The sequence below is a fragment of the Odontesthes bonariensis genome, chromosome 7 (assembly GCF_027942865.1).
Source record: "Odontesthes bonariensis isolate fOdoBon6 chromosome 7, fOdoBon6.hap1, whole genome shotgun sequence".
In the NCBI taxonomy this organism is placed as follows: Eukaryota; Metazoa; Chordata; class Actinopteri; order Atheriniformes; family Atherinopsidae; genus Odontesthes; species Odontesthes bonariensis.
The window spans coordinates 18,683,798-18,709,829 of NC_134512.1; the positions used below are offsets into that span (position 1 = coordinate 18,683,798).

General features: G+C 40.2%; 1 protein-coding gene and 1 non-coding gene across 3 annotated transcripts in view; both read right to left on the bottom strand.

Annotated features, from left to right (window-relative positions):
* The window catches only part of frmd5a (FERM domain containing 5a), a 62,506-nt gene extending 39,009 nt beyond the window's left edge, over positions 1-23,497 (bottom strand). For both annotated transcript variants that reach the window (XM_075469843.1, XM_075469842.1), the window contains exon 1: positions 23,109-23,497. In XM_075469843.1, the coding sequence (XP_075325958.1) occupies positions 23,109-23,210 (102 nt within the window). In that variant the 5' untranslated portion in view covers positions 23,211-23,497. The remainder of the gene's footprint in view (positions 1-23,108) is intronic.
* A 1,140-nt stretch (positions 23,498-24,637) lies between these two features.
* Positions 24,638-24,709, bottom strand: trnah-gug (transfer RNA histidin (anticodon GUG)). Its single transcript has one exon. It is a non-coding gene; the product is annotated as a tRNA-His (tRNA).
* Between the last annotated feature and the right edge of the window lie 1,323 nt (positions 24,710-26,032).

Below are 26,032 nucleotides of genomic sequence, written 5' to 3' on the forward strand. Positions count from 1 at the left end.
ATTTATATATATATATGTATGTATGTATGTATGTGTGTGTGTATATGTATATATACGTATATGTAAAAAAACTCAATAAACATACCTGAGGAAGACCTTAACTACATAACCTGTCAGCGCAGAAGAACTAAATGGTCTCAATGAGAAATGTCAACAGTCACATAATTGCCTGGTAAATTCTCTTTAACTTTCAAATTAAACTGATACTTTGATAATCCTTTTTTTTTAACAAAAAGTCAACTGACATCTTTAAAATTCTTTAAGGGAAGGGGGCGCTGAAAGGCTCTTTATCTTTGCAGGTTAAGGCTTCTTGAGTACTTTGACTATTGAGGTGTGACTGATTGAGGCCAGTGGATTGATGCTGCAGGAAGAAAAAGGTGGGAGTCTGCTGACTGACAAGGTACAAATATAACAAATCTCACCAGAGGGTAGATGTGATTGCAGGTGCATACTGGTCCAGTTAGCCTACTTTGAGACATGTCCATCGAACAAAAAGCACTCTGTCCCTGGAGCATCCTAAACCATCAGCAGTAAGGTGAGACGAGGACAATCACTCAATATCTGCAAAATACCTTCAGCTACTGTCCCACTTTCTTTGCAACAGGAGCCTATGTTGGGCTGCATGGTGCAGTGGTGGTTTGCAACGTCACCTCTCAGTGAGGGAGTTCTTAGTTTGAATCCTGGCTGGGGCCTTTTAAGGAGTTTACATGTTCTCTCTGTGCATGCGTGAGTCCAAGGATAGTCGAGCTTCCTCCCACCATCCAAAAACATGCATGTTAGGTTAACTGGTGATCTTACATTGACCATAGTAGTGAGTGTGCATGCTACTCTGTCTCATTTGTCTCTGTGATGGACTGACATCCTGTCCAGGGTGTACCTTGCCTCTCAGCCAATGGCAGCTGAAATATGCTCCAGCCACCCTGCGAGCCTGTATTGGATTAAGTGGGCATAGAAGATGAATGGATGGAGAACCCTTCAGTATCTAAGGATATGGATGACATACTGCATGTGAAGTGAGAAAAATATTATAAAAGCATTGGCACAATACATTGACAAAGAAAGTCTTTGCATTGGTCAGACATCCAAATGACTTAATTTAACTGTTTTAAAAGTAAAAGTCAGACAATGCATTTAAGCTTCAATGGCCATAACTCTAAAAACCTAAGTTGTCCTTACTATATACAGCTTTCTTACGAACGAGTGCAATCATGAGTTTATAAATCACTTTAAAGGTCACAGCCTGTGAGCCTCTGCATCTCAAATCAAAGCCCACAGACAGTTCAGTGGATTGTTATACCTGCCTTGATGCCCTTTTCAAGACGCACAGGTTTACACAGAAATATCAAAAAGCACATCCAGGCTGGCTGGTTGAGCAAGGAAAAGCCTGGGTCACTTCACAGCAAGCAACCAAGAGGAACAGATTGCTTCTGCTCTGCATGATCACAGTAGGGACTGGTCTGAAAGGGGTCTTTGTTTGCCCAGGGGGAAGCCAGAATGGCATGGCTTGGCTGTGCGGGGTGGCATGTGGTCTGGTGCAATTGGGAATGGTGTAGCGTGGGAGGCAGCACATTTTGCTGCAAGCATTTATCCTCAGTCTCTCCAACATCTGCTCAGTCATGCAGCTCTGAGAACAATGATGTCATCCACTGTACAGGCATTGGGAAGCCTCCCCTGTTGGACTCACAAAAATTAACTCTAAAAGTCTGAGATTTGAAGAAATGCTAGAAAAAATACACTTGTTTCCCTCCGCCTGTTTGGTAAAAATGTCCTTCTATTAAATTAAATGAGAGCAATTTGCCTCATCCTCCACAATGCCAGTTTGGGATGGTTTTTGTGTTGTGTGCCGCTGCAGAAACATTTCCCTCAACACTCAATGGAGGATGGCCAGAAAAGCAATTTGCAACTAACATCAACAGAAAATTGCAACATGAGCTATAGAAGCCAAAAACTCTGTTTACAGCATCCCTGCACAGGCACGTTGGTAATGTTAATAGAAGCAAAATAACACTGACCTGCAAAACACAACAGCTAGAACCAATGATATAGGTGGTGTGCAGGGTAGAGAACATCAATCAGCTCAAAATAAAGCAACATGTGCATAGTGGTCTCATAAGTTAAAGGTGTGTCTCATCACCACCTTTATCACACACAGCACTGCTGCTGTTTTGTTCTAGATGGATGAGCTGTTATAAAATAAAAATCTCACAACCCATAAAATTGGTCCCTCCTTAGTCAGCAAAGTACAACTGCAAAGGAGAAGTGTGTGGATAGAACGGTCAGCACACCAGAGTTGATGGCTCTTGGATGATTTAAGCTTCACACTATGAAAATGACAAGAAGGAGTTGTAGAAAATAGGGACTCGCTGCAGTAAATGATACATGTGCATGAGGGCTGGAAACACTTGAATTTAACGATGCTGACACATTGGGTTGAGGGCTTAGAAACTTGCAACCCATGAACGAACAAATGAATGACACACCGTCACTTTTTTTTTGTCTCAGACTACTTTTCGGTAGGAACTATAGTTTTGTTTCATTTTGTTTTAAAATAAAACTGTGATTGCAAACTATATTGTGCAATGAGAGTAACACATAAGCTCACAGTGAAAAATGAAGGTCAAATATCAAAATCTTCAAAGTGATGTATCATCTATTCAAATTCAAATTCTTCCCAAACTAAATGTTATTCCGTGGTAATAGTGGATAAAAGAAGTAATTAGGTATAATATAGTATGGTTCTCACAGTGATGGATAACTATACATATTCAAGTACCAAGTACAAACATTCGAGAGTTGGCCATTTACCCTGAGGCTTGCAGGTCTAATTTTCTAACTTGATTATATGTACTATCGCAGTGTGGTGCATGTACCCCAAACAAGAGCTGGGTTTAAAGTTTAGTGAGGGACGGGATTTTGTCCTGTGATCTTAATAAAGGCAAAGTCATCAAACAATGAGAGGAGGTTAACAAATTCCTCTGAGACATTCACAACCTTGAGTTGCATACATGTATAAACAAAAAAAAATCCTTTTAAGACGAGTCTTCTAAACTTTGCAGCTCTGAGAGAAGTGGATCTTCAGCAAACCACCAGCCTTGAGCTCAAAATGCTGATCTCATTAGCACCATGAAATCAGCCTTTTTAATGATCGGGGCCCCTTTCAGCCTACTTCAGGTCACGTCATGCATCTGCTCCACTGGGATTCAGTCCTACTCTCCAAACTGTGAGCCCACTGGAGCATTGGGGCTAGATTAGATGAATGTGCTTATGCTGCAACCTTCAGGCACTAATTACTGTACCAGAACAAGCAGATTTTCATCTGCAGGCTGTATTGCTTACTGTAATAAACTGCGACGTGCTGTCGTTTTCTAGTCTTTACCGGCACAGTGAGTTTGGACTCGAGGTATATACACACAGCGAGAAAATAAAGTCAAAAAGTTAAAAATATAGACATGATAATTATGATCAAGAAAACCGCGTTAATCTTTGTCATGGTAAAGAAAAACAATGAGAGATGAGAAGAAGTGTAACATGAAGTAAGACATACAGTATTTGGCAGCAAAGAGAGGTCAGGCAAACATTACACTCCACACCTGAGAAGCAACGACAAAATAAGCAGTTGCCATGGTGACAGGGGATAGTCAATTTAATTTTGATTTGGCTGCCAATCAAAAACACAAAAGATTAATGGAAATTTAATGGATCTAGGATTTTTTCACTTGTAACTGATTTTTCTTTTTATTGTTTATATACATATCAAACGATATCTTGGAGATGAACTTGAAACATTTATACAACCATGTTTCGCACCAGCAGGATTATTACTCGCATACATCATGACAGACAGTAGGGCCGCATCTTCATGGTTTGCTGGACTAAAATCAAAAAGCAGAATGTTTTCCTATAATCCTCTTGGGCTAGCGGTTACATAAAACATCTTGATTGAGAGAAATAATCCACTACTGGATATGAGAACAGGGTCACAGAGAGAGAAAAAAAATGCAGAGTGGGTTGCTATCTAAACATAACAGACTGTGTGCAGAAGGAAGTGAAGAAGATGGCAAAACAGCGAGAAAACCTGTTTTAGACCTGCGTAACTGTTACTTACCACCATTTCTTTAGCTGTTCACGTTCACATCAGAATATCTATTTCTTGTGTGGGATATAATGACAGGGTTTGGCTACCTTTAGGGTTTATCTCTATTATGATAGCTATTATGAACAAGCTGTAATTATTACTCAATTTGACTTTCTGTGAATAAAGTTTTTGCTGCGAAGCTGTGACCTTATTCTGTAGAAGAAATGAGGCATCCATCTGTCTTTATTTGGCGCTGAAAGGCTGAAGGATTTGTGACCGCGCTTAACTAATATTACATTGTTCGTCTGGCAAGCTGCTGTGCCCCCCCCTCACTTTCTCTCTTTGCCTCCCCACAGTGACTCATCAGGCGATAACCTTGACAAACAACCTTCAACACCCACACTCAGCATTGCAATACTGACAAGATTTACAAAGCACTTTAGAACAGGCCTTCATTTTCCTCCATCTGCCATCTTCCCAGTTATATAGGTCTCCAGGCATTTATATAGTCTTAATTCACTCGTGGGTTCTGCAATACAAAGAGTTACTGCCAACTTAAGACAGCGCTAGTGGCAATCTCATGCTGTCCCCAGCTTGTCGTTAAGGCTGCAGTCTTGGTCATCATGTCAATCTGACTCTCACATAACAGAGGGCTGTGATATCTCTTCATATTTGTGTTGAAATGAATAAGGATTAGTCAGTGAATAGAAAAAAAAATATACCACCACTATCTGTCACCCATACTTCAGACAGAAAAGTAGATCAGTAGAATATGCCAAGCACAGTCCTGTGGGACAAATGCAATGTGCAGTATATTACTACCAACAATCCGTGTGATTGTTTGAAGGGTGCCAAAGAAGCATGCTCGTGCGGCCCCCTTGTTTAGTAGCAAAAAATCATAACCATGAGTAGTAAAAGGTTTTATGTTTTTTTTCCAAATAGCAGAATCAAGTGTTGCATCTCTGACGATCAGCTGTCAAGGAATGACAGAATAGTTGCAGATAATTTAAAAAAACAAACTATTCTGTGCAGCACAGTTGCATCCCAAGCCTTCAAGAACAGCTCTACGGTGTGCAGCCACTAAACAGGTCACATGACAGCTTGGTGTTCAAATAGTTTTTGCTTTTTTGCCAATTTTCTTCATTACAAGACATCACATACTGTAAATTTCATACAAATGATTAAATGCAACTTTGCTAAATTAATTATCTGGCTCAGCAGTCAGCTTGGAGGATGCTAATGTGTATGTGTCAAAGACATGAAGGAGGAGGAAGCCTTTTAGCAGTGAGAGGTAATGAGTTTTAACCAGAATGGTTAATCTACTCTATGATATATCTGGTGTGAAAATCATTTACATCATTAAGTCCTGATGTTTTTACATTTTGAAGAATTAACAAAAATATTCCTACATCTCCATTTCTCACTCCAACTGGTCGGGCAGATTGTTCCCTATTCCAGATTACTTGATTTATTGAAAACTGTAACAAAAAGCACAGACTAGCCAGGAACACACAAAAAAAAAAAAAAAAAAGTGAAAATAAGACCAAAGAACTACAAGAAAACCAGACAAGAACATGAACACAAATGGGAAAGAAACACAGGGAGATAACAGTGTGGACCTGGCAAAGACTGAAATATATACTGAGGGAACTGATGAGGATGTGACTGAGGCTGTGATTGATTGAATTGAAGACAGGTGTGGAAATTGAACTAAGAACCAGACAGAGAAACTGAGTAATGACCACATCTTAACACAGAACTTTAATCATGAATCATAAACCAAGAACAACAAAATTCAATGATAAAACAACTAGAAAACTCAAAAGACATGAAAGAACAGAAAAAAAAAAAACAGATCATGACAGATGTAGCTCAGGGTGTTCTCTGGATCTCTGGTTCCCCAATACTATGTTCACATTTGCACCTCTTTTAAAATAATATTCTGTGTTACTTAACACAAAAACATTGGTATTCTGCTGGAGATTACTGCAAAGGTTAAAACAATGATGACTTTGTTTGACTTTATTTCTGAGATATCAGTTTCTGAATTTGAATTTATCTGCAGCTTGGCTTTGCAATCATGACACAGTAAAAGAGACAAAAATGAACACCACTGAAAAGCTCGTAGCTATCCTTGCGGAAGTCAGCTACTCGTGTTGCCAATGATAAGCTGGCATAGCAATGATTTGACAGCAATGGGAAATTGTGGTTCATCTATTGCCTCAGCTACGCATTAGCATTTGGAGGCTGGACACTAACATGCCTGGTCCCTATAAGTACATAACAAATTGCAATAAATTCTGAGTAAAATGACTTCATTCTCTCTTTTTCGGCCGCTGGACACGACTAGTTCTGCACTATTTCAGTGAATTTAGCAAAAAGGTCAGAATACAAGTGCACTCCTGAGTATAGGGGCAGGAGACTTGACCACAGAGATTAATCCCATGCCGAAACAGTAGATGATACAGTAGATTGCTGGGTTAGATTTATGAGCTCCCATCTCGGTTGAATGAGTAGTCAACCTTCTGATGTCCCACAGCCGGCCTGTGAATCACCAGCAACAGGTAGCATCAGCAGATGACCTCCTGCTTCTAAATGTTCAGTACTTCGATCCCACCAAAAGATTCTGCTGTGCCACCACCATCAGCAGCAGCAAGAGGAGATCAGATGGATCGCACAGCACAACGCTGCCAAGCAGCATCACGGGTTGCAAAAAAGGCTGCCTGCAGTTTGTAGTGGTCAATGTGAGCAGTAGACAAATGTTGAGATAAAAGAACTACCCAAAGGTAACAAACAATACTGGCACGAAAAGCAGATAACAAAAGGAAGGCTCATGAACTTTTAATGCAGGTATTGGATGCTTTGACTCAAAATCAGTTTTATAAATAGAATCAACGTGATATTTATAGTGAATGAAGAGGGCAGTGAGGTAATGAAAGTCCGGCCAAGATCCAGAGTAAGCAGGTAATTACTGCACCTTTTGCAGAGGGGCACAGCCTTGGCAAAAACTCAGAAACTACAGATTTGTCCAATTTACAGCTAAGAGAGATGAATGTTTAAAACCCTGTGGAAAGCCCCAGAAGGGCAACATGCTAATTTCTCCTAAATCATTAGTAATCCACTGTAGCCAACACGAAGAAGCCCAAACTTTGTTACAATATTTGTGGTAATATCTCCAACTTCCTCCTTTTTCTGTACAAAATAAAGATTTCATACTAAATCTATTCTTCAGCCATGTTTGACTTTAAGGCTTATTTTGGTTTGTGCAATTTTTGTAATTAATGCAAATCAGAAGTACCAAATTATCCATTCTATAACATCCCCGGTGGCTGGAGCATGCACAACTTGTTAAACCTGCTTTATGTTGGCTCTGTTTTAAGATTTTAAGAACTTCTCCAGTGTTGTAGGCTATGGTTTATCACTGAGTAAAGCTACAAAACTACACATCTGAGGCAGTAGATACAAGTAAGCAGAAAACTAAAGAAGCATTGTGTTCTGATGCCAGTTTCACTTGCACCATAACAAAGAATAATCTTCTACAGTGCACAGCCATTACACCGGCAATGACAGCCTGAGTCTCCTCAATGGAAGAGGACTAACAACTCATCCTGAAGAGCCTTCCTGGGGGCTTTATGTGAAGCTCTGCTGCCACTCTTCAGTTATCTACTCTCATTAATTATAGAGGCCAGTTAATGCCTACTGTATAAAATCCCTTTCGGAAAACCCCAAAGGAGGCAGTGCATTGGTCACTGAGTCACAGAGAAAGCAAATAGAAGTGTCCAGGTTTTGATAGTTGAAAATATCACATTTCAACAAGTCAAAGCCCACTGAACTGTCATTGTTATACTCAGGTTTAATTACACAATTATCAAGTCAAGCAAAAATATGATGCCTTCTTCCCCTGAGGACATCGTCTCTCCACAGTCACAGCTGTTTGTCAGAGAAGAAGCTGTACCACCGCACAAAACTTTCTTTCTCATATCAAAATGTTATCATGCCGGAATTTCTTTTTTCCAAAGACAACACATATCAGCAGTTGAATACATACTCACAGACAGTCAGAGGAGAGGCTTCAGCTACAATGTAAAAACTTTACATTTGGCTGAGATGCTGAGAGAAAGGTGAGTCAGCGACGCAGATGATTATGTAAAACCACGATGGAAATAAGTTTGACCAGTTCTGTTATTTATTTGCTCAATGACAGGACCGGTCAGATTCCTCTGACCAGCTGATCAAATGTCGAACCATTCCCCGCTACTGTGCCACGTTGCAAGCAACACACAAATGTAGGTGGGTCAAACGCAGTCAGATGGCCATTGCAAAATATTAAGGAAAAGCAAAGGTGTGCTAATTCATCACCAAATTTATGGAGAGAAGCCCATGTATAAATGTTACATTTCTTATGTGTGAAAAACACTAAATAGTCCGCTATTTGCTGTAAATTGAACCTGTAGGTCAACCAGAAACAGCTGATCACGTTCATAACATCAAAACCATTTATGGTGGATGAGCACAGTGGCTGAGACATGCATGGACTTCCAGTTTTTCAGTGGCTCTCACTATGTTTACACATTTTGCAGAAAAGTATGTCTTTGACTGATGAAAACATCTATCTATACTGGTAGAAGGAGCACAGTGCACAGCAACCCAAATAAAGTAGAGGGAAACATGTTTTCTGCTATGTTTATCATACGTTCATATCAATGAAACAAGTAAATGATGAGCACTGTACATCTTCCACCGCAGCTGAACAACAACAAAAAAAAGGCATTTCCAGTAAAAGCAAAACAGATGAACACAATACTAATAAGTGAAAGACTATGATTATATTGTAATCAATATCTCAAATAATACCTCAAGTAATATTCAAATAATGTGAAATTTTTTGCATTTGCATCACATTTCTTCTTCTAATGTTTTATTCATTTGGAGCTTTACTGCTGAGTGCACATGTTTACTGTAACACATTGTGCTCAAGTTGCTGTCACAATAATGCCTGCAACATGAGCATCTACGTTGTGTTTTCTAACGGAAAAAAAAAGGCCAAATACTACAAAATCTGTGTTTGGTTTTGTGGATTTTCTGTTTTATTTTGTATTTCTGTTTTGGGTTTTTTAGCGTTTTGATTTGATTTATGTTTGATAAGTCTTTGGAGTGATCGGTCTTCATTTCTAGTTTATTCTTCCCTCTGTTTAGTTTCTAAGTCTTTTCTCACTTTTTCTATTGTAGTCTGTAAATTTGCTTTGTTTGTTTCTAATGGTCACGCATGTGCTCATGATTTATTAGCTGGAGGCATCATGTGGACAGAGGTGGCTAGTCCATCTCCTCTGTAGAGTTTGCTTCCTGCACCTGCACCGAGGAATGACTGCTGCTGAAAATAGTTCAGCTCACCGCAATCCCGACCAGAGATTCCCCACAGTCCAACCATTGATCTCTGTATTGATTGGACTGATTCACATTTAACTGCATTTGGATTAGGATAACCCCAGAGATGCATTTCCTGTTAATAGACAGGAAATTAGGCAGATTTGCCTCATAAGAATTATAAAACCTTTGGCATATCAGGCAGGCCAGTGCAAATTATGATAAACTTTTGTCCCTTTATCATACAAATAAAGCTGCATATCTAATTCAATCTTGATGATTTAGAAAACATTGTAACACATAAATAGGCTCCTTGATGTATTTAATACAGCTACAGTAAAGTGCAACAGAAATGGCTCTTCTACTTGTAGAGTCCTGGGGCTAACAATTGCTCATCCTAAGAATTGGGAGACTGGCATGCTGTGTAGAAGTGCAAACAGTCTTTAATTACCCTCAATGGCACCTGGCTCCTCCCCTTGTGGCAGTGGGGAGCTCCGTGAGCACACTTTATAGAGAGTGAGGCACCACTGGTGAAACAACCCCCCCCCCCCCACTGAGATTGTAATTCTGCAGCCATATGGCACACCTCTGTCTGTGCTCTGAGCCCAAACAAAGACAAATCTGCTACCAAAAGCTACGGCCCCTTTCTCAAGTCTTTTCTTTGTACAAATTGCGCACGTCATTGGGACACAACAAAAGAACTGTTTCATCAGGTATTCCTCCATCGTGTGGTCGGTTGTTTTTCTCTCAGACACTAGAAATGATCCAGTATGTGCGTCAGAGATAAACACTGTTAGGATGCTCGTGTTACATTGGCCAACACAGTGGTAGCAGCAATGTCAACCTCATACTTCATTGGTCCTATTGGACTGATTCCAGTTCATTTGAGCACTCATGAGCTCTTGGGGATTATCATTGTATGTAATCAGACCAGGAAACACTTGATTGGTCTGGTTTGTCACCAAAAATAGGAAGGGCATTCCCATCAGCCTCAGATGTACTTTTTAAACATATTATAAGCATACTACTAATATAGTACATGTTCATTTCTAACATATATTTTTTAGTTATCATAGGCTTTCCATAATTTAACTAAACAAGTACACGTCATTTAATTGGGTATTTAAGGTTTATTCCAAAAGCAATTCAATCAGCAATTTAAGTATTGTTGATGAGTCTTTAAGAAGTCTGTAGCAGGTGAAATCAGTGAACCTATAAAAAGAAAACATGCTCACATTTTCCTGTAAGGCTTACAAAAAAACTACCCTTAACTAGTGAATTGCTGCTCAGCCTGATGAAAGCAACATGCACTGATCGCATTTCCACTGTGCTGCCCACAGACAGGCATCAGATAAACAGACACGTCAAAGGCTGAGACTGAATAGATCAAATTATTTTAGTGTGAATACGCTGCTACTCATATCACTCTTACTGAACATTATCAGTTTTAAGTACCACTATCCTGCTTCAATTTCTTCCGAAGATTAATGTTAAGCTGTCATCAGAGAGTTCTCAATTTGATTTTTCGTTGGATAATAAGAAATGTAAGTCAACAGGAATGCTGTTCACTATAGTTTTAAATAATAGAGGGCACAGGCATTCATGAAAACACTCCCAGAGGCAAACAAAATGAGGATCATATGAACAATTGTTAAATCTTGGACCCATGTCACTACTTGGCCTGAAAACCCATTTTCCTCACGAAGGCAGCACAATTTTTCAGCGATGTACCAAATATTATTCCTTGTGCTTGATGTGGGAACTGTTTCTCTTCTATAATTGGGGTTTTGTGAAACAAAAGAGATGATTGTTACTAATGTTGCTAGAAAGGAAAATAGAAGAGTAAAAGAGAAGAGAGGAGAAAGGAGACCCAAATAACATATCTCCTTCCTGGCTTGTTGTCTAATACGTCTTGACACACAACCTAATGAGCCAGAGATAATGACAATGTTTTGCCCTAATTTTACCAGGGATGAGGACACTCAAGATATACATTGTGACAGGTGGTTTTTCCACTAAGACCCTGTCCCTGGCTGGTTTTCACGTTGGTCAGCTAATAACAAATTGATTAGATTAAATAAATTTAACTGGAGCCGTTTGGACAAGGAATTTGTAATAGATGTAAATCTCCAATCATTTTTTTTTTGTGATGCTTTGGCAGACAATCTCATATCTTATCTCGGTATAGAAGTAACAGCTAAAAGATTCACCAGCTCAAATAAACTCTGTTTAGCTCTACACATTTACTCTTTTCAAGCACAAGTTCAATCCAACAAGTGCTTCACAAAGCAAAAGACACAATATTCATTCATCTTCCATACTCACTTCATCCTGTTCAGGGTCACAGGGTGGTTGGAACCTATTCCAGCCCCCTTTGAGTGAGAAGCAAGGAACACCCTGGACAAGTCACCAGTCCATAACAGGGCCAATACCGAGACAAACAACCATGCACACTCACACTCAGTCTTAATATCAATTTAGAAACACCAATAAACCTGACATGCATGTTTTTGTACAGTGGGAGGAAGCCAAGGAACCCACAGAGCACCAGCATTTGAATGGTAAGAGTATGCAAACTCCCCACACAAAAGCCCTGGCCAAGACTTGAACAGTGAGACCTCGATTTAGAACAAATAGAGAAAGCAATCTCAGTACAACGGAAGAAAGCTGCTGCAGCAGGAACAGAAATTGATGGTCCATCGGCCAAACTTAAGAGAAATCACTGCTGCAGAGATAATACAAATGACCAGGCAAAAGACAGCAGTATGTAATGACTGCTGTCTTTCTTTAAAGCGATACAATGTAACTTCTCAAAAAGCCCACTATGGAGCTCCCCCTACAGGCTTGGAGGTAATGTACGGTTACACTGTCGTAAATACAACACCCTTTCGCTTTCACGCTTCACGTTTGTTGACGAATCGGCGAGGAGTCAGAAGTTGCAAGCTATGTCGACCGAGAAGGTAAGAGTAATCAAATGTACCTGGGAGCGTGAGAGGGGTCTATTTGTTTTTGCGGTAGGAGTGCCAGAAAGCAAGTCGAAGTACTTCCGCTCAGTTCCCGGGCCGCTCCAGCAAAGTTACATAGCGCAGTTTTTCCAACTCAGACCCCTGAAGGGCATATGAGACAGGCCAATCGTAATATTAAAACTCATTCTAGTTGAAAGGTCATATCTATCAGCCAATCACGTTGCTGATAGTCCTTCTCTTTCGGAGATTCTCGTCATGAATCGAGGAAGCAAGAACAGGTGTAGCCACGTTCGTGTGGAGCTCCAGCTAGAAGGATAAAAGAGCTAAGTTTCTAACTGAAGTTGGCGATTTAATTTCTCACTGTAAGTGTTTTGTTTACCCTTCTGTCTATGTCGATAGACTGTGGTTTTGTTTAACGTTTTAGTTTTTGATTTACTGAGGAGATTCGCGGAGATACAGTTGCTTTTGAAGATCACGCATCCAGCGCGTGATCAAGGAAAATAGATGGCGAGCCACCCGAGATAGGAGCAACGACGCTGAACCGTGCTTGTACATTGAAAGAAACACCTACTCTTCTGGTCTGGAATAAGTGGACACCGGATTGAGAGGGCAATTGCTTCAGTTTGCCTTTTACTTTTCCTGCCGGGGAGCTATCACCAACGGCGGTAAGACTGTGCTAGTTTAAGCCGCTATTCTTCTCACCTCTGGATCACGTGAGCAGTGCGTGGACTGCTCCGCGCTGCTGTGTGAAAAGGAACGTCTCCTTTTCTCTTGCTAAAGGACTGTTTTTTAGCCAAGGACTTGATTTAATGGACATTGATACAGTTAACCGTTTGTGTTTCATGTTATGTGAATAATGTGAATGTGTTTAACTGAAAGGTTGATTGATACTGCTACTGGTATTAACTTTCTCATGTGGGTTTATTGAGATGCTCTATGTTTCTTGGTTGTAATAACCTACTGGTAGAATTAAAAGAACTAGTTATACCAAATAACTGCAAACTAACTGGATAACAAACTAAACTAGAATACTAATAAGAGCTCAACTAAGATACTAACTAAATAGCTGAAACTGACTGAGTTGAAGTTAATTAGATGTTAAGAATTCATAATGGTTTTCTTTACTCAAAGGGTAACTGAGTAAAACTCAGATTCTTCTTTGGATTCACTTTGCATTCATATGCAATGGTTTTTCTGTGTTGAATGTTTGTATTGTAATGTTTTGAAGGATCCTATTTCTTAATAATACTACTTCTATTTCTATTTTTGATAAAGCCGGCAGTTCTAAACTTATCTTTTGGTCTGTGGTGTTTTCTCTGGTTTCTCTAGTTAATTATTATTTTAACCAATTACTGCTCTTCTACGAGTCTAGGTTTCTGGTCCAACAACAACAACAACTACTTTATTTCAATATTTGTAGTAAGTGCTACACGCACAATTTTTTCAAGCTTGTTATTTAAAGGTAGAAATGTTACATAGTATTGCTTTAAGAGACAGACAACTAACAGAAAAACCTAAACTAAAGTGTGTTATGGAAGAAGCTTTTGTCTCACTTATTGCACTCCAAGCACAAATATCATTAAAAACAGTGCACTGCAATCTTTTAAAACACTGCACTATTGTTACTGATTTAATGAAAACACATTTGAGCCAGAATGTGTGGTAGACAGCTTCCTTTGTGTCTGCGGCTTGTTGTGTATTTGTGTATGGCCAGCCTCTTTGTTTCCCGTGTGTGTTCATCTATCTCCTCTCCAGAGACTCACATCTCTTGTGACTGCTGTGCTGACACACACACAAAGGAAAAGGAGACTGATTGCATGCATGAATAGCTGTAAGAGTAATCTGGAAGCCCAGACGCACACAGAGCAACGGGAGCTGCCCAGGCCTTTATTTGATGGTCAGATGGATTAAAATATTGACAAATTGATATATGCACATAGACACACACAATGCAAGCACACACTGTCAAAATACAAACAATGATTCTCATAAAGCAATTCTGTCGTCTAACCACCCACTAGAAAATAGAAATCTTTCTCAGGAGGAAAATTAACCAGAGTGGGTGGCAAATTAGTTTTAGATAAATTGAACATTCAAAGGGTGATTTCTCAACTCTAAATGCCAAAAATAAGCAGCCTCCCTCGTCTTATTGGCTCTGTTGCATCACTGCGCGTGACTGTCACAAAGCTCCTCCGCTCTCTGTCTTTCTTTATCTTCATAAATATTAAACAACCTTAACATAGTAGAGGAAGGCGGGTAACTTCTTTAAAGTGAAAAGCTTTGTCTTCATCAAAAAAATACCCAAATACCAACAAAACTGCTTTATGAAAGAATCTGACTTAACATTTCTTAACAAGTCTCACCCTCAGTTCATACATCCGGAGCATAGACTGGCAGTTGATAGCAGTCAGACAACAGGTGCATCTGTACACTTATTTCACCAGTTTGATATGCTGGATCATTTAGCACCAATTTTGTCAAAGTGGTAAAGTGGACCGAATATCTGCTGGTGCTTCTTTGCTCTCATAAAGACCTCTCTATCAGTTCTAGATGGTAGCAAGTCAATCTCAGTTTTTATGCCACAGATGAACAAATTTACAAAAAATATTTTAACAAAGTGCTTGTTCACATATGTAGATTTTTCTAATTTTCTGCACTGTAGGGACTAGTTTGATACTTCGGATTTAAATTACAGGAGTAGCAACATGGTCTCTGGTTTTGCTCACCTGAGCATCTTTGCAGCTTAGGAAGGTTGCTTGCTGAGTTAAATGACCCTGAAGTATTCAAGCAACAGCCATTATGAGAACTGGTAGAAATTCCCTAAATTCAGAGTGGTCGGTGGCGTAGTGGGTTAAGCAGACGCCCCATGTACAGAGGCTATAGTCCTCGCTGCAGCTGGCCCCGGTTTGAGTCCCGCATCGGATGGCCCTTTGCTGCATGTCTTTCCCCCTCTCTCTGCGTCCTGTCTCTCTTGAACTGTCCTGCCAATTAAAGGCATAAAAGCCCAAAAAAATCATTAAAAATAAAAAAATAAATCCCAAAATTCTAATTCATTCCTTATTCCGTTTCGGAAACACTGGACCATCTTTTAATGAAAGGAAAGGAGATAATTCAATTCAATCAAAAGCGCTTTTTGTCAAATATTTTTTGAATATCTACAGTTTAAGTTTTGCAGACCAACTTACAGCAACTTAGTAAAGGTAGGGTCATATTTTCATTGGAGTGAAGTTGTCTTTTCCTAAGTCCTTCTGAATTTCTTTTACTCTCTGTCCTTAACTTTTTGACACTTTCCAATGCAGTCAAGGAAAAGGGTTGAGGAAAAGACTACAGGAGGTAATTCTTATTACACCACTGTGAGCCAATCAGACTGTAGGATGGTCTCTTCTAAGATGTTGCTTCAGATGTGGAACCTAACTGCAGCATTGCTTAACTTCTAAACCCTGCCTGCATGCTTAACTTTTATGTTTTATTGATATAAAACTCACTGTCTGGTGGAGTATTTTTGAAGCATTGTCCAAATTGGATATTGATAGAATATACTGTATATACAGTAGAGAGATGAGATGGAATAAAGTGAAGAAGAGTAAGCAGATACCAAACAGTTAAACTGTGTTCTGCAACACAAAGCCTGAAGGATCTGATATCTTAGATCTTATATCTTATTTCACCTTTCACTGCATACATTATATGGGGCAGTATCCAGCCAAAAAAAAGTCATAATTCCAGTTAAATTAGTCAGTAGGAAGATATACCTCAGTCCTCTGAGGATAAAAGCCATACAGACAAGCTCCATCAATTCGTCTGCTTTATAAAATGCAGCTAAAACATAAATCCAGTTTCCAATGAACATGGAAAAGAAGGAGGCTTTCTTGAAATAAGCCTTCATCTGCCCACTGAAAAACAGCAACAGAGGCCAGAAAATATCCCACCTGGTACTGGGAAAATTCTGGTCAGCACCATGCAAAAAACATTCATTCACACCTGCTTTCTTGTTCACTTAATCAGGGATAAAAAATAATGGATGTCGCCATATCTTTCGAAACAATGTAATATTATATACAGACAACAACAGCAAATCAACTGTTTCCTGAACAAATGACTCCTCAATAAATTACAGATAAGATCCCACAGAGCACAGTGAGTTTGGCAAAGTGACAACTCCCGCTGAAGCTGAAGACGCTGAAGCAAAGGAAAAGAGAGATGCAGTAGGGAGGGGAGGACCGGCAATCATTAGCTCAAAAAAATCCTGCAATGAAGCTTCATGCTGCTGAACTACAAGTCTGGTGAAACGGACAGAGATGAAGAAGTGGCCCATGGAGAAGATGAGGGTAGGATGAAAGAAACACATGGCAGGAGAACAAAAAAAGAGGCAGGGGGTATGTGCCTCATAAATAATAACAAAAATGCTCAATTATGGGCAGCACTGTGTTTCTCTTTCACTACACTTTCTTAGCTGGTTGGCAAACAGAAGACTGTCACGGCTGTCAGGCCACATTTGATTTTAGCTCAGGACCTGGCCGATGTGCAGATGACAGCCACATTAGTATTAATTTCCATCACAAAGCAACTTTTGTGCTTAGGAGAATGACTAAGAATTATTCACAACTAACAAACATGTTGCCTGACAATCCACCCTACTCTGTTAAAATGCATAAATATAACTTATAAGGCTGATTAGAGTGTTTTCATAATTGTGCATATAAAAAGTTGTTATACTGTAGAACAGTAAAATTGCAGCCTGTTATGCAACTTAACACGAAACACAGTTCTGCTGTTTTTCACTTGGAGTGTAGCACGAGCCTGTCCCTGTGCCTCCTCATTAGTCTGCAGAGGCACAGGGCCCTGAAGTACAGAGCGAGACAAAGGCCAGTTTCTCTCATACAGCAGAGAGCCCCAAGCCTAAAGACAAACAGGAGCGGGGTGATGACAGGGAGGACAGAGTGGAGGACAGAAAGTAAAGTCTGACAACACAGTGACATTTTTTAACTTCACCTTCAGATGTAATTCTCGTCAGTAACACTGTTCCATTCATGGGGTAATGAATAATGATGAAAATAACATAATCCAAACTTATCTCAACTTTTAGTTCCAAAACATGTATCTTTCTAAAAAACATATTCTCTAAAAATATCAGCTAAACCCTCTATTGTAATTTTCTCTTTGCTTGGACAGTTAAGTTCTGAAGAAAAATGTGTTTTAAAACATCAAATGTAATTCTATAAGTTATCTGCAAGGCTGTGGCTGAGCGCGCTCTGTTCCCCGAATTACACAAAAGGGCAGTCATTTAAAATTTCTCTCCACAAAATGCATCTCATTACAAAACATAACCCAAAATCCAATGATAAGTGTCTTACATGTCCTCCTATATTAAAAATGTACCCTGATAACATTGCAATTATTCTTATTGATGCTAAATTACACTCACAAACTTGGACACGGCTCTTGTCAGATGAACTCTAAGGAGTTTAGATCACCCTGTGCATCCCCACTGCAGGTTACAAACGCCCTTTATTATGTGTCACTTATCAAGCTCGTTTTAAATAAGATTAAAAAAATTGAAGGCTCTCCCCCTACCAGGAGCTGCACAGCCCCACGCTAACTCATTTACATGGCTACTGGAGTATGGTAATATAACCAACAAGCTGTGCAATCTGTTTGTATTATTATGGCTGTAGGCTACCACCTTTTAAAATGAGAGTTGCAACTATTATTGCCCACTTCTCTCATTAGCAGACCAGTCGCAAAACAGATATATTGCTCTGGGGTGTTTAATATTCATGCTTTCAGGTGGAGCATAACCTCAGGCCCATCTCAGTTTCTCTTGTCACACAAAACAATACATCCCAGACAGCACAAAGGAGGGCTCAGCAGACTGCTCCTGACACACTGACAGACTGCCTTACTGCTCTCCATCCAGCCCACACCCACACAAGAGACACAAGGGAATAAGAAAGGGCCATTCGGTTAGCCTGACCCAAACACCCGTTTAGTGGCTCTGAGCTTCTTGATACGACCATAGAACAGATCTATGGAGTTGACATAAATGTGAAGAAAAAACATCAAATATATGTGTGTGTGTGTGTGTGTGTGTGTGAGAGAGAGAGAGTTCATGTCTCTATTAGTGTGTAGTAACTCAGCATCTTGTCTCCAGCTAAGCTCTTCAATGAATCTCAGTAAGCCGGTGCAGGTCAGGCAGGGTTTCATTTGAATGTAATACTCAGAAATAGCAAAGAAACACAACAGTGAAGATGAAGGATCACATCCAAAGGCAGCAACAGCCCTTTGCAGCCCTGACACAATTCGCCCGCTTTTTGATTATCAACAAGCAGTGACTGATAGAGTGTAACTGGAAAGGAACCAGGCCGCCCTGTCCTCTGCTGCCTCGCAGACAAACAGTGAAGTAATGCCCAATCACAACCGGCCATGCGCCACAGGTTCAGCCGATTTTGATGCTTATAATGAGAAGTGACATTATCCGGAAGTTACTGCTCATCAAACATTCAAATGTAGCGCACATTTTAATCATTCATATGAAGCATATCCACTGGCTCTGAGAGTGCACACCTGCACAAAGATTTAGGCACCATTTCAACAGCTTAATCTGTGAAAGCTACTGAAAATCTTATCTTGCAAATGACTCATTTGCCCCTGAGCAACATGGTGGTGCTGTAGTTAGTACAGTTGCTTCAGTCTAAGAAAATGTATTTTCTTTCTCAACTATTTGTTCAAAGTCATGTATAGAAAGTAAATGAATTATGATTCTGATGCTTTCAGTTTATCATTTTTCTTTTCTTTTCTTTGTTGTTGGTTTAATTTTGACTGAATAGAACAAACAAGAGGTGTGTGTGACCACAGGGCACAAGACAAGGTAACAGCGCTCCACAGCATACCTTCATTTACTTTTACACTAAATGCGATCATAATTCATGAAATTAACATAATGCTGTATTGAAGACACTTGAAACAAGTAATTTAGACTATAAACTCATTCGTAAAATGTTTACAGAAGAAATACGTCATGTCACTTGTGGAATTATTTTTTTTTTTTTACAGACTTCTATGCAAACTTGTTTTTCTAACCACAGGAGTCGGGCCCTGTTGGCAATTTCATAGAATGATAAAGTGTAATACACTTCTGCATTTGCTTCACTTCTCAAAGCCAAAGGTTTTTTTTCTGACAAAACTGATGGGGGTCTTGCTGTCTTTAAACTGTCTTTTTTTTCTTTTTTACATTAACATTGTGGAACACAGTATACCACACAGTTTAGTCTTATGTATGCTGAATATTTTCAGTAAGTAAATACCATCAGTACTCTGTGTAGTATGCACTCTCCTTTTCCTCAAGGTCAGAACATTTCTTTATCAGTATTAGCCATGGTGTTGTCATTTTTGCACCATCTGATTCACTGCAGCAGAAACACACTGCTAAGCAGTGTTTGGCTTTCTCAACCCCCTAGTCCATCAAATAATATGTAGTGCCATCATTGTGACACTATCCTCTAAAAAGTTGTCTCTTCTCTTTTGGCCCTGAGCTATTCTTAACTAAATCATCATCTGGCCATGTATATGTGACGAAATCACAAGGCAGGTGCCATTACTTAAAGTTGGTTACAGACTCTTAAGGCAGGAGTGTGGAAGGAGCAAATGGGGTTCTTCCAACTTGATCAAGCAGAAAGTTTTATTTCCCCAATCTTTTCAGAAGTGATGTCTGCAACATCCAAACCAGCATGGCTTCATTTCTGAGTCTCGCTCGTGTTGATTCCAAGGTTGCAAGAGGCATGCTCTGACCAGGAATTAAACCAATCATCTCCTGCTCAAAGGGCAATACTGCTACGCCAGCCTACCCGCAAAATGTAAGGCTAGAGAGCTTCAGAGTAACTATGCAGAAGGAAACAACAAAGATCCAGGAATACATCAGGAAGAAAGCCCTCAGTGAAGAACTGCTAAGTGAGTGCCTCACGCAGCTGATGCCCAGCAGCCCGTCTAAGGCATGTACCACCAACAGATTGAAGAAGTGGCTGATACCAAGAAGTTCCATCAGTGGCAAGAAAAGGCTATTCTGAAAGACAGGAGGGAGGCACTAATCATGGTGGCTCCATGGTCACATGTTTATCCTGGTTGATGCGGTCCAGTCCCCCTTCTTGATGCCAGTGGAGGGTACTAGTGTTTGTCTGAGGACTCCTGACCACTGAATGATTCCACGTTTTGTCCGAGTAACTGTGGAGTCACCGTAGCAACAGCTGAGACGCTGGCACCGTGCTCCAAAGTGAAGCACTCCTCAACACACACGTGGGCTACCATCCCCCAGCAGTCTCCTTCTGAAATCTCAGGAGAAGTTGTGCACTAGTTGTTCTCACTGCAACATGAGAACCTAGAAAAGCCTGTGTTATCTATTGTCATTGTTGTTTTCACTACTTTTGGGATGTCAGGGATATCGGGGACCCTGAAAGGCAGTGGCTGTGGTTTCCTCAACCAAAACAACTATTAGATCCCCAAGTGGAAACACAAAAAAGGATGTAAGCTATAGTTAACTCTAACTTAAATAGATGTTGTGATTCTAATTCATTAGAATTTCCAAGGTTGCACTGAGATATCCAACACTCACTGATGCATAATGTTTGGGTTTAGCTTAAGGAGGGAACTGAAAGACTGCAAAAACTGTATGTAAATAGCAGCTAGGTTCAATTGATCTCATTATAAAATGGCAAAATATGAGGCACAGTTCACTCTCATGTTGACTGTTCTGCAACACTGCATTAATATCACAGAGCAGACGAAGCCTGCGGCCAACGGCGGATTTCAGACTCTTCCATCAACCTCCAACTAGATGAGAACTCCATCTGCAGAGCTAAGTAATGATAAGTGCTCACTTCTCCTTCCCTCAGCATACTGGAAATCTCCATAATTCATTATAGCAAAATTTAAATTCATGCAATACAGCTGCAAGTGCATTAAAAAGATGGACACACTCTCTTCCCTTCTCGTGAGCGCCTTCAGGGTCCACCTTAACTTGGGATGTGCTTACTTTGGGAAGAGATCAGAGTGTGATGTAAACTAGCGGGGATAAGCTCCCTGCGCTAGGGAAACAGAGTAGGACAGGTGAAAAAGCAGGACAGAAAGAGACTAAAACATACAAAGAAAACAAGTGAGGCTGTGACACACTGGGAATACATGGCCTGCCTCTTACGTTACATTCCCCAGTGTTGGTGTCCTGATATCCAGGGTGATTTTTTCTCCTGTTTTTTTACTTGGCAGGCCATACAGCCTTGAGGGCAGGAACCAAATGTGGAACAAGCATTAGCCGTGTGGCTAGTCAGGTGGATTATCCTGCCCCCTCTCTGGACCGGGTTTTGACAGAAAGGTAATCAGGGTGCCAGGCAGTCACAGTAGAGCAGGAGCATTCTCCCCTTTCGCTCCACTTCCCTCCTTCCACTCTGGTGACGTCAGCCACCCGACTCTGCTGCAAACAGCACACCTGCTGGCTTCACAGTCCATCTGGCCCAACTCCATCACTTGCTCAGCTCTCCGAGCAGAAATGCAGGTCTGTTTACAACCTGGGCACACAGTCACATCCCTACAGTGAATGCAGTATCTATTTCACGCTTGCTTGTTGGGAGAAGAGGCGCGATTATAATACTGCGTGTTGATGACAGCAAATATCACAGCGACAAGAACAATTCACATGCTATTAACATTTCATTTTTCCAACTCACAACAATTCTTTGTTATGCTGAGTCTTTGATTGCCCCTACGTGTTGCTGACTAGACAGGGAATACTCTAAGGAAATTCTCTCCTTCAACAACTACAAAGCAGCCTAAATGAAATAGTGTTTTTTTTTTTTCTTTTCATGCAATTGAAGTGACAGGCCCTCTCACCTGCTTTTTTTAGAATCAGCATGAACATAAAACTGCACAATCATCAAAGCAAGGCTGGTAGTAGTAAGACAAAAGGCTGACAGAGACAGTTTAATACTGGGGCCTTGGCCTGTTTTAGGTTTCAAAGCAGCACTTCAGTGCAGCATTTGCTCATCAGAAAAGAGAAAACGTTAATGCACACACAGTCCCTAACTGTTTACACTTCGTCAACATCAAATGGCACATTTTGAATGAAATCCTATCAGTGCAGAGCCACATTGTGTAACTTTTGAGGGATGTGTTTCATGGGATATCCTATGTACACTACCGATGTGAGAGGAGGCTGGTAGAGCTATATCACAAATAATGGCAATCCAAACAAGCAGAAACTCACAAGAAATAACCTCACGCCCTAAAACAAACTCATGTGTATGCAGTAGATATAAGTGTATATTCAGTGCATACAAGAAAAAGAACCATTTTAAATCATTAATTTGAGGAAATAACATGTTATAGCATTCCATGAACCAAGTCATTATCATAGGGAATTGTTCATGTCTCAGATCTCTCTTTCAATAATTGTTGAAGCAATAGGCAGAGAAATACATTTCCCTGACCCAGATTTGTACTATTTGGAATCACACTACACATTTCTATTCCGGGTTTCCAGTTTGTCCGGGTTGACACCAGTAGTGGGGCATTAAGGCACAGACCCTCTGCTCAAACACTCGCTTCTCTGTCTGTCAGGTCAGACACAATCGCTGCGCTTTTCACCCCTCTGCGGAGTGAACGCACAGTGGTCGACAGGTGACACAATCATAATCATCCGTTATGATGAGGCGACTAACCTGAATGGTGCACGTATATTCCGAATCATCCAGCAATCTGACCGTGCAGCTGTATTCCCGCTCGAGATTCCTGATGCTGCCACTCATGAATCGGCTCAACATCTTCTCGGAGAATCGCCGCTCCGCGTCTACAGGACCAGAACAATAAACTCAACACCAGCGCGCAAGTGAATGTCACATCGACTGCATTCCTCGCTCCTCCAAACGACGTGCAGCCACGGATTCAGCCGCCGAGGCGTGCACCATTGTTGTCCCGTTAAGTTTCCGTGCTGTGGGCCGTGTTAAGCGCAGAATCCAGGGATGCCCGCATCCAGATCCAGTGGCAGCTCGGCGATGTTGGGTGTCTGTAGTCGAGCCGAGGATTATCTCTCACCATTCACTGCTGCCACTTGAGCAGGCGGGCGGGTCCCACTGAAAACTGACGTCAAAGTGAGCCAACGGGGGTGTGAGGCATTTAGTCGGTGTTTTAGGATCATTCCCAATATTGTTTTACCCCACTCCACAGTTTCCCCTGATCCTAAAGGTATTCATGGGGCAAACATTTAATATCGGCCTCTGCTTGGGGATTACCCCGTTATTGAATTTCAATTGCTGCAGGACAGCTACCAGGTGATGACGGCAGTGTCTTTCATTTTTTACCAAAAGCTGAGTTGATCAAATTCATCCGCTCCAGAAATCCTAGACTCGTCTACGTTTTGAGCGGTGGGTTAAATCATCGCGGGCAAGATCAGCACTAAATGTTTGCGGCTGAGTTTGAGCTGGGAGAAGCTCCAGAAAATGAGACATTAGAATAAACGATTCCAATGATCGACTGGCTCGTGGCAACTCTTTACAATGAAGCCCAACCTTCGTTGACCTAAAACCGCTGGCCTCAGGTGTCTCAGCGCTTCATGTTTCTGTGTCACAGTGGGTGGAAATGAAAAGGTATTGGACTGCCACCTGCAGGTCACTTGTGGGCACTGAGGTTACTGGGGAGACTGCAGTTGCACGCGGTAAATCATTTATAAAAAAATGTATCATCATTACATTTCCCAAGTTGATCACTTCAATAAATTTTTCTATCATTAAAAGTATCTTTGAATATATTTTTTTAATGCAAATTAGTTATACTTGATCAAATATGGTCTGAAGTTTATAAACGTCAGACAAAGTAAAGTAAAATAAACTCCTAAATGTGTATTTTGGACTTTTTCTTTTCGCCAATACAAAAAGAGGGGATAGGGTGGGGAAGGCCTCATTCAAAAGTGGCCACTTCATAAAAAAAACAACGTTATCGTCTGCAGTGTCTAGTCTTCATTTATTTTCATAGATGGCATAACAATTAACTATGAAAATGCACTCTTTGCCTATGGATGGTGAACACTGATGTTGGTAGCGTTTTAGCTAATGTTATAATTTACTAAAATCATTGTATTAATTATCAGACTTTCAACTAGAGTTGAAATACACGAGTCACATCATATTTAGTAACTTAAGTTTGATATGTCTCATTATTGTAAAATCAACGCCCTATTGTAAGGCTCAAACCTTGCCGTGACCCGGATTCGAACCGGGGTTGCTGCGGCCACAACGCAGAGTACTAACCACTATACGATCACGGCGAGCTAGCCGAGGCTGGTGCCCCCGGTGTGAATCCCCTCCATATTTTAGCATACTGGTCATTTTCAAAACATTTTATCTAAGTTAGGACTTGTACGAGACAAAACTCCATTGTCCATTTGTCAAATTGTACACACAAAAGTATAGGTAGCTTTATTAGTTAGCAGTAACTAGCTAACAGAAAGAGTTTGCAGACGTCAGTAGACGGATAAGACATGTCGAAATGTAATGTCAAAGCCATTTTTGCTATTTATATAATACCTTCTTGCAGTATTTTAGTCTAAGTTTGAGCTGACGGAGACGGAAGTTTTCACTTTTATAAGATGCAAACTAGTTTGAAAATGTTAAGTTTCTGCTAGCTAGTCGTATAGACTACGTCACAGCTAAAAATATAGGATTCCGTCCACGAAAATTCACGATATACAAATTAATAATCAAGAAAAAAAATACTCTCCTTTTCCAAAATATTGTTTAAAAAAAGTTCTAAGATTACCCTTTTAGAACATTGTACTAATTACTATATAAACATGGCACTAATGTATTGAAATTTGATTAGTGCCAATTGTTTAAACTTAAAACTCATACATTCTTGCACAAGTTGGATGCACTTCTATATTTAATTATTCATTCTTATTTTCTATTTTTATGCTGCCGACATCCAAATTTTCTCTTAACACATCGAGCATTTCATAATGAGGCTGTCGCCCATCTTGTACTTTGGAGTCATAAGACCCCTAAACATGGTGAATGATTCTTAAGTTTCCTCATGCTCAGTCATGGCTGAGCATAACAAATTCTGAGGATTGTATTCGGTTGTTATTGTGCGTCAGCTTTTCATTATTTATCTTTTGAAAATTGACCACCAGGAACTGCAGTTAAATAAAAAACTGTTTTGAAATCTTTTCAAAGGACATTAAAACATCTCCAGGACTTGGTTTTTGCTCTCTGTAAAAGTCCGAGATGACAAAAACTCAATTTTCTTTCAATAAAAAGACTGAATTTGTTACTTTTATTCCCGTTATTATGAGATACAGTTACATCCCTACAGTAGTGTTGCTGTAATTTCCAAAAAAAACACAAAAAACAAATCTACACCAGTGTATAGAATATCAGAAACCATCCCCAAATTTATTTTTCCCCCAGACTACACTGAAATGTACATGGTCATTTTTGTTGAGGTATCCTTACATGATAAAGGGTAATACATGTCTAATTGTATAAAATCTTATTTTATTTTCAAGTACTATTTGACTCCTGCAAGTCAAACAAACCTGCATTCAGCACCACTGTGCGAAAAATAGGTTAAATGACGAACGTGTGTTCTT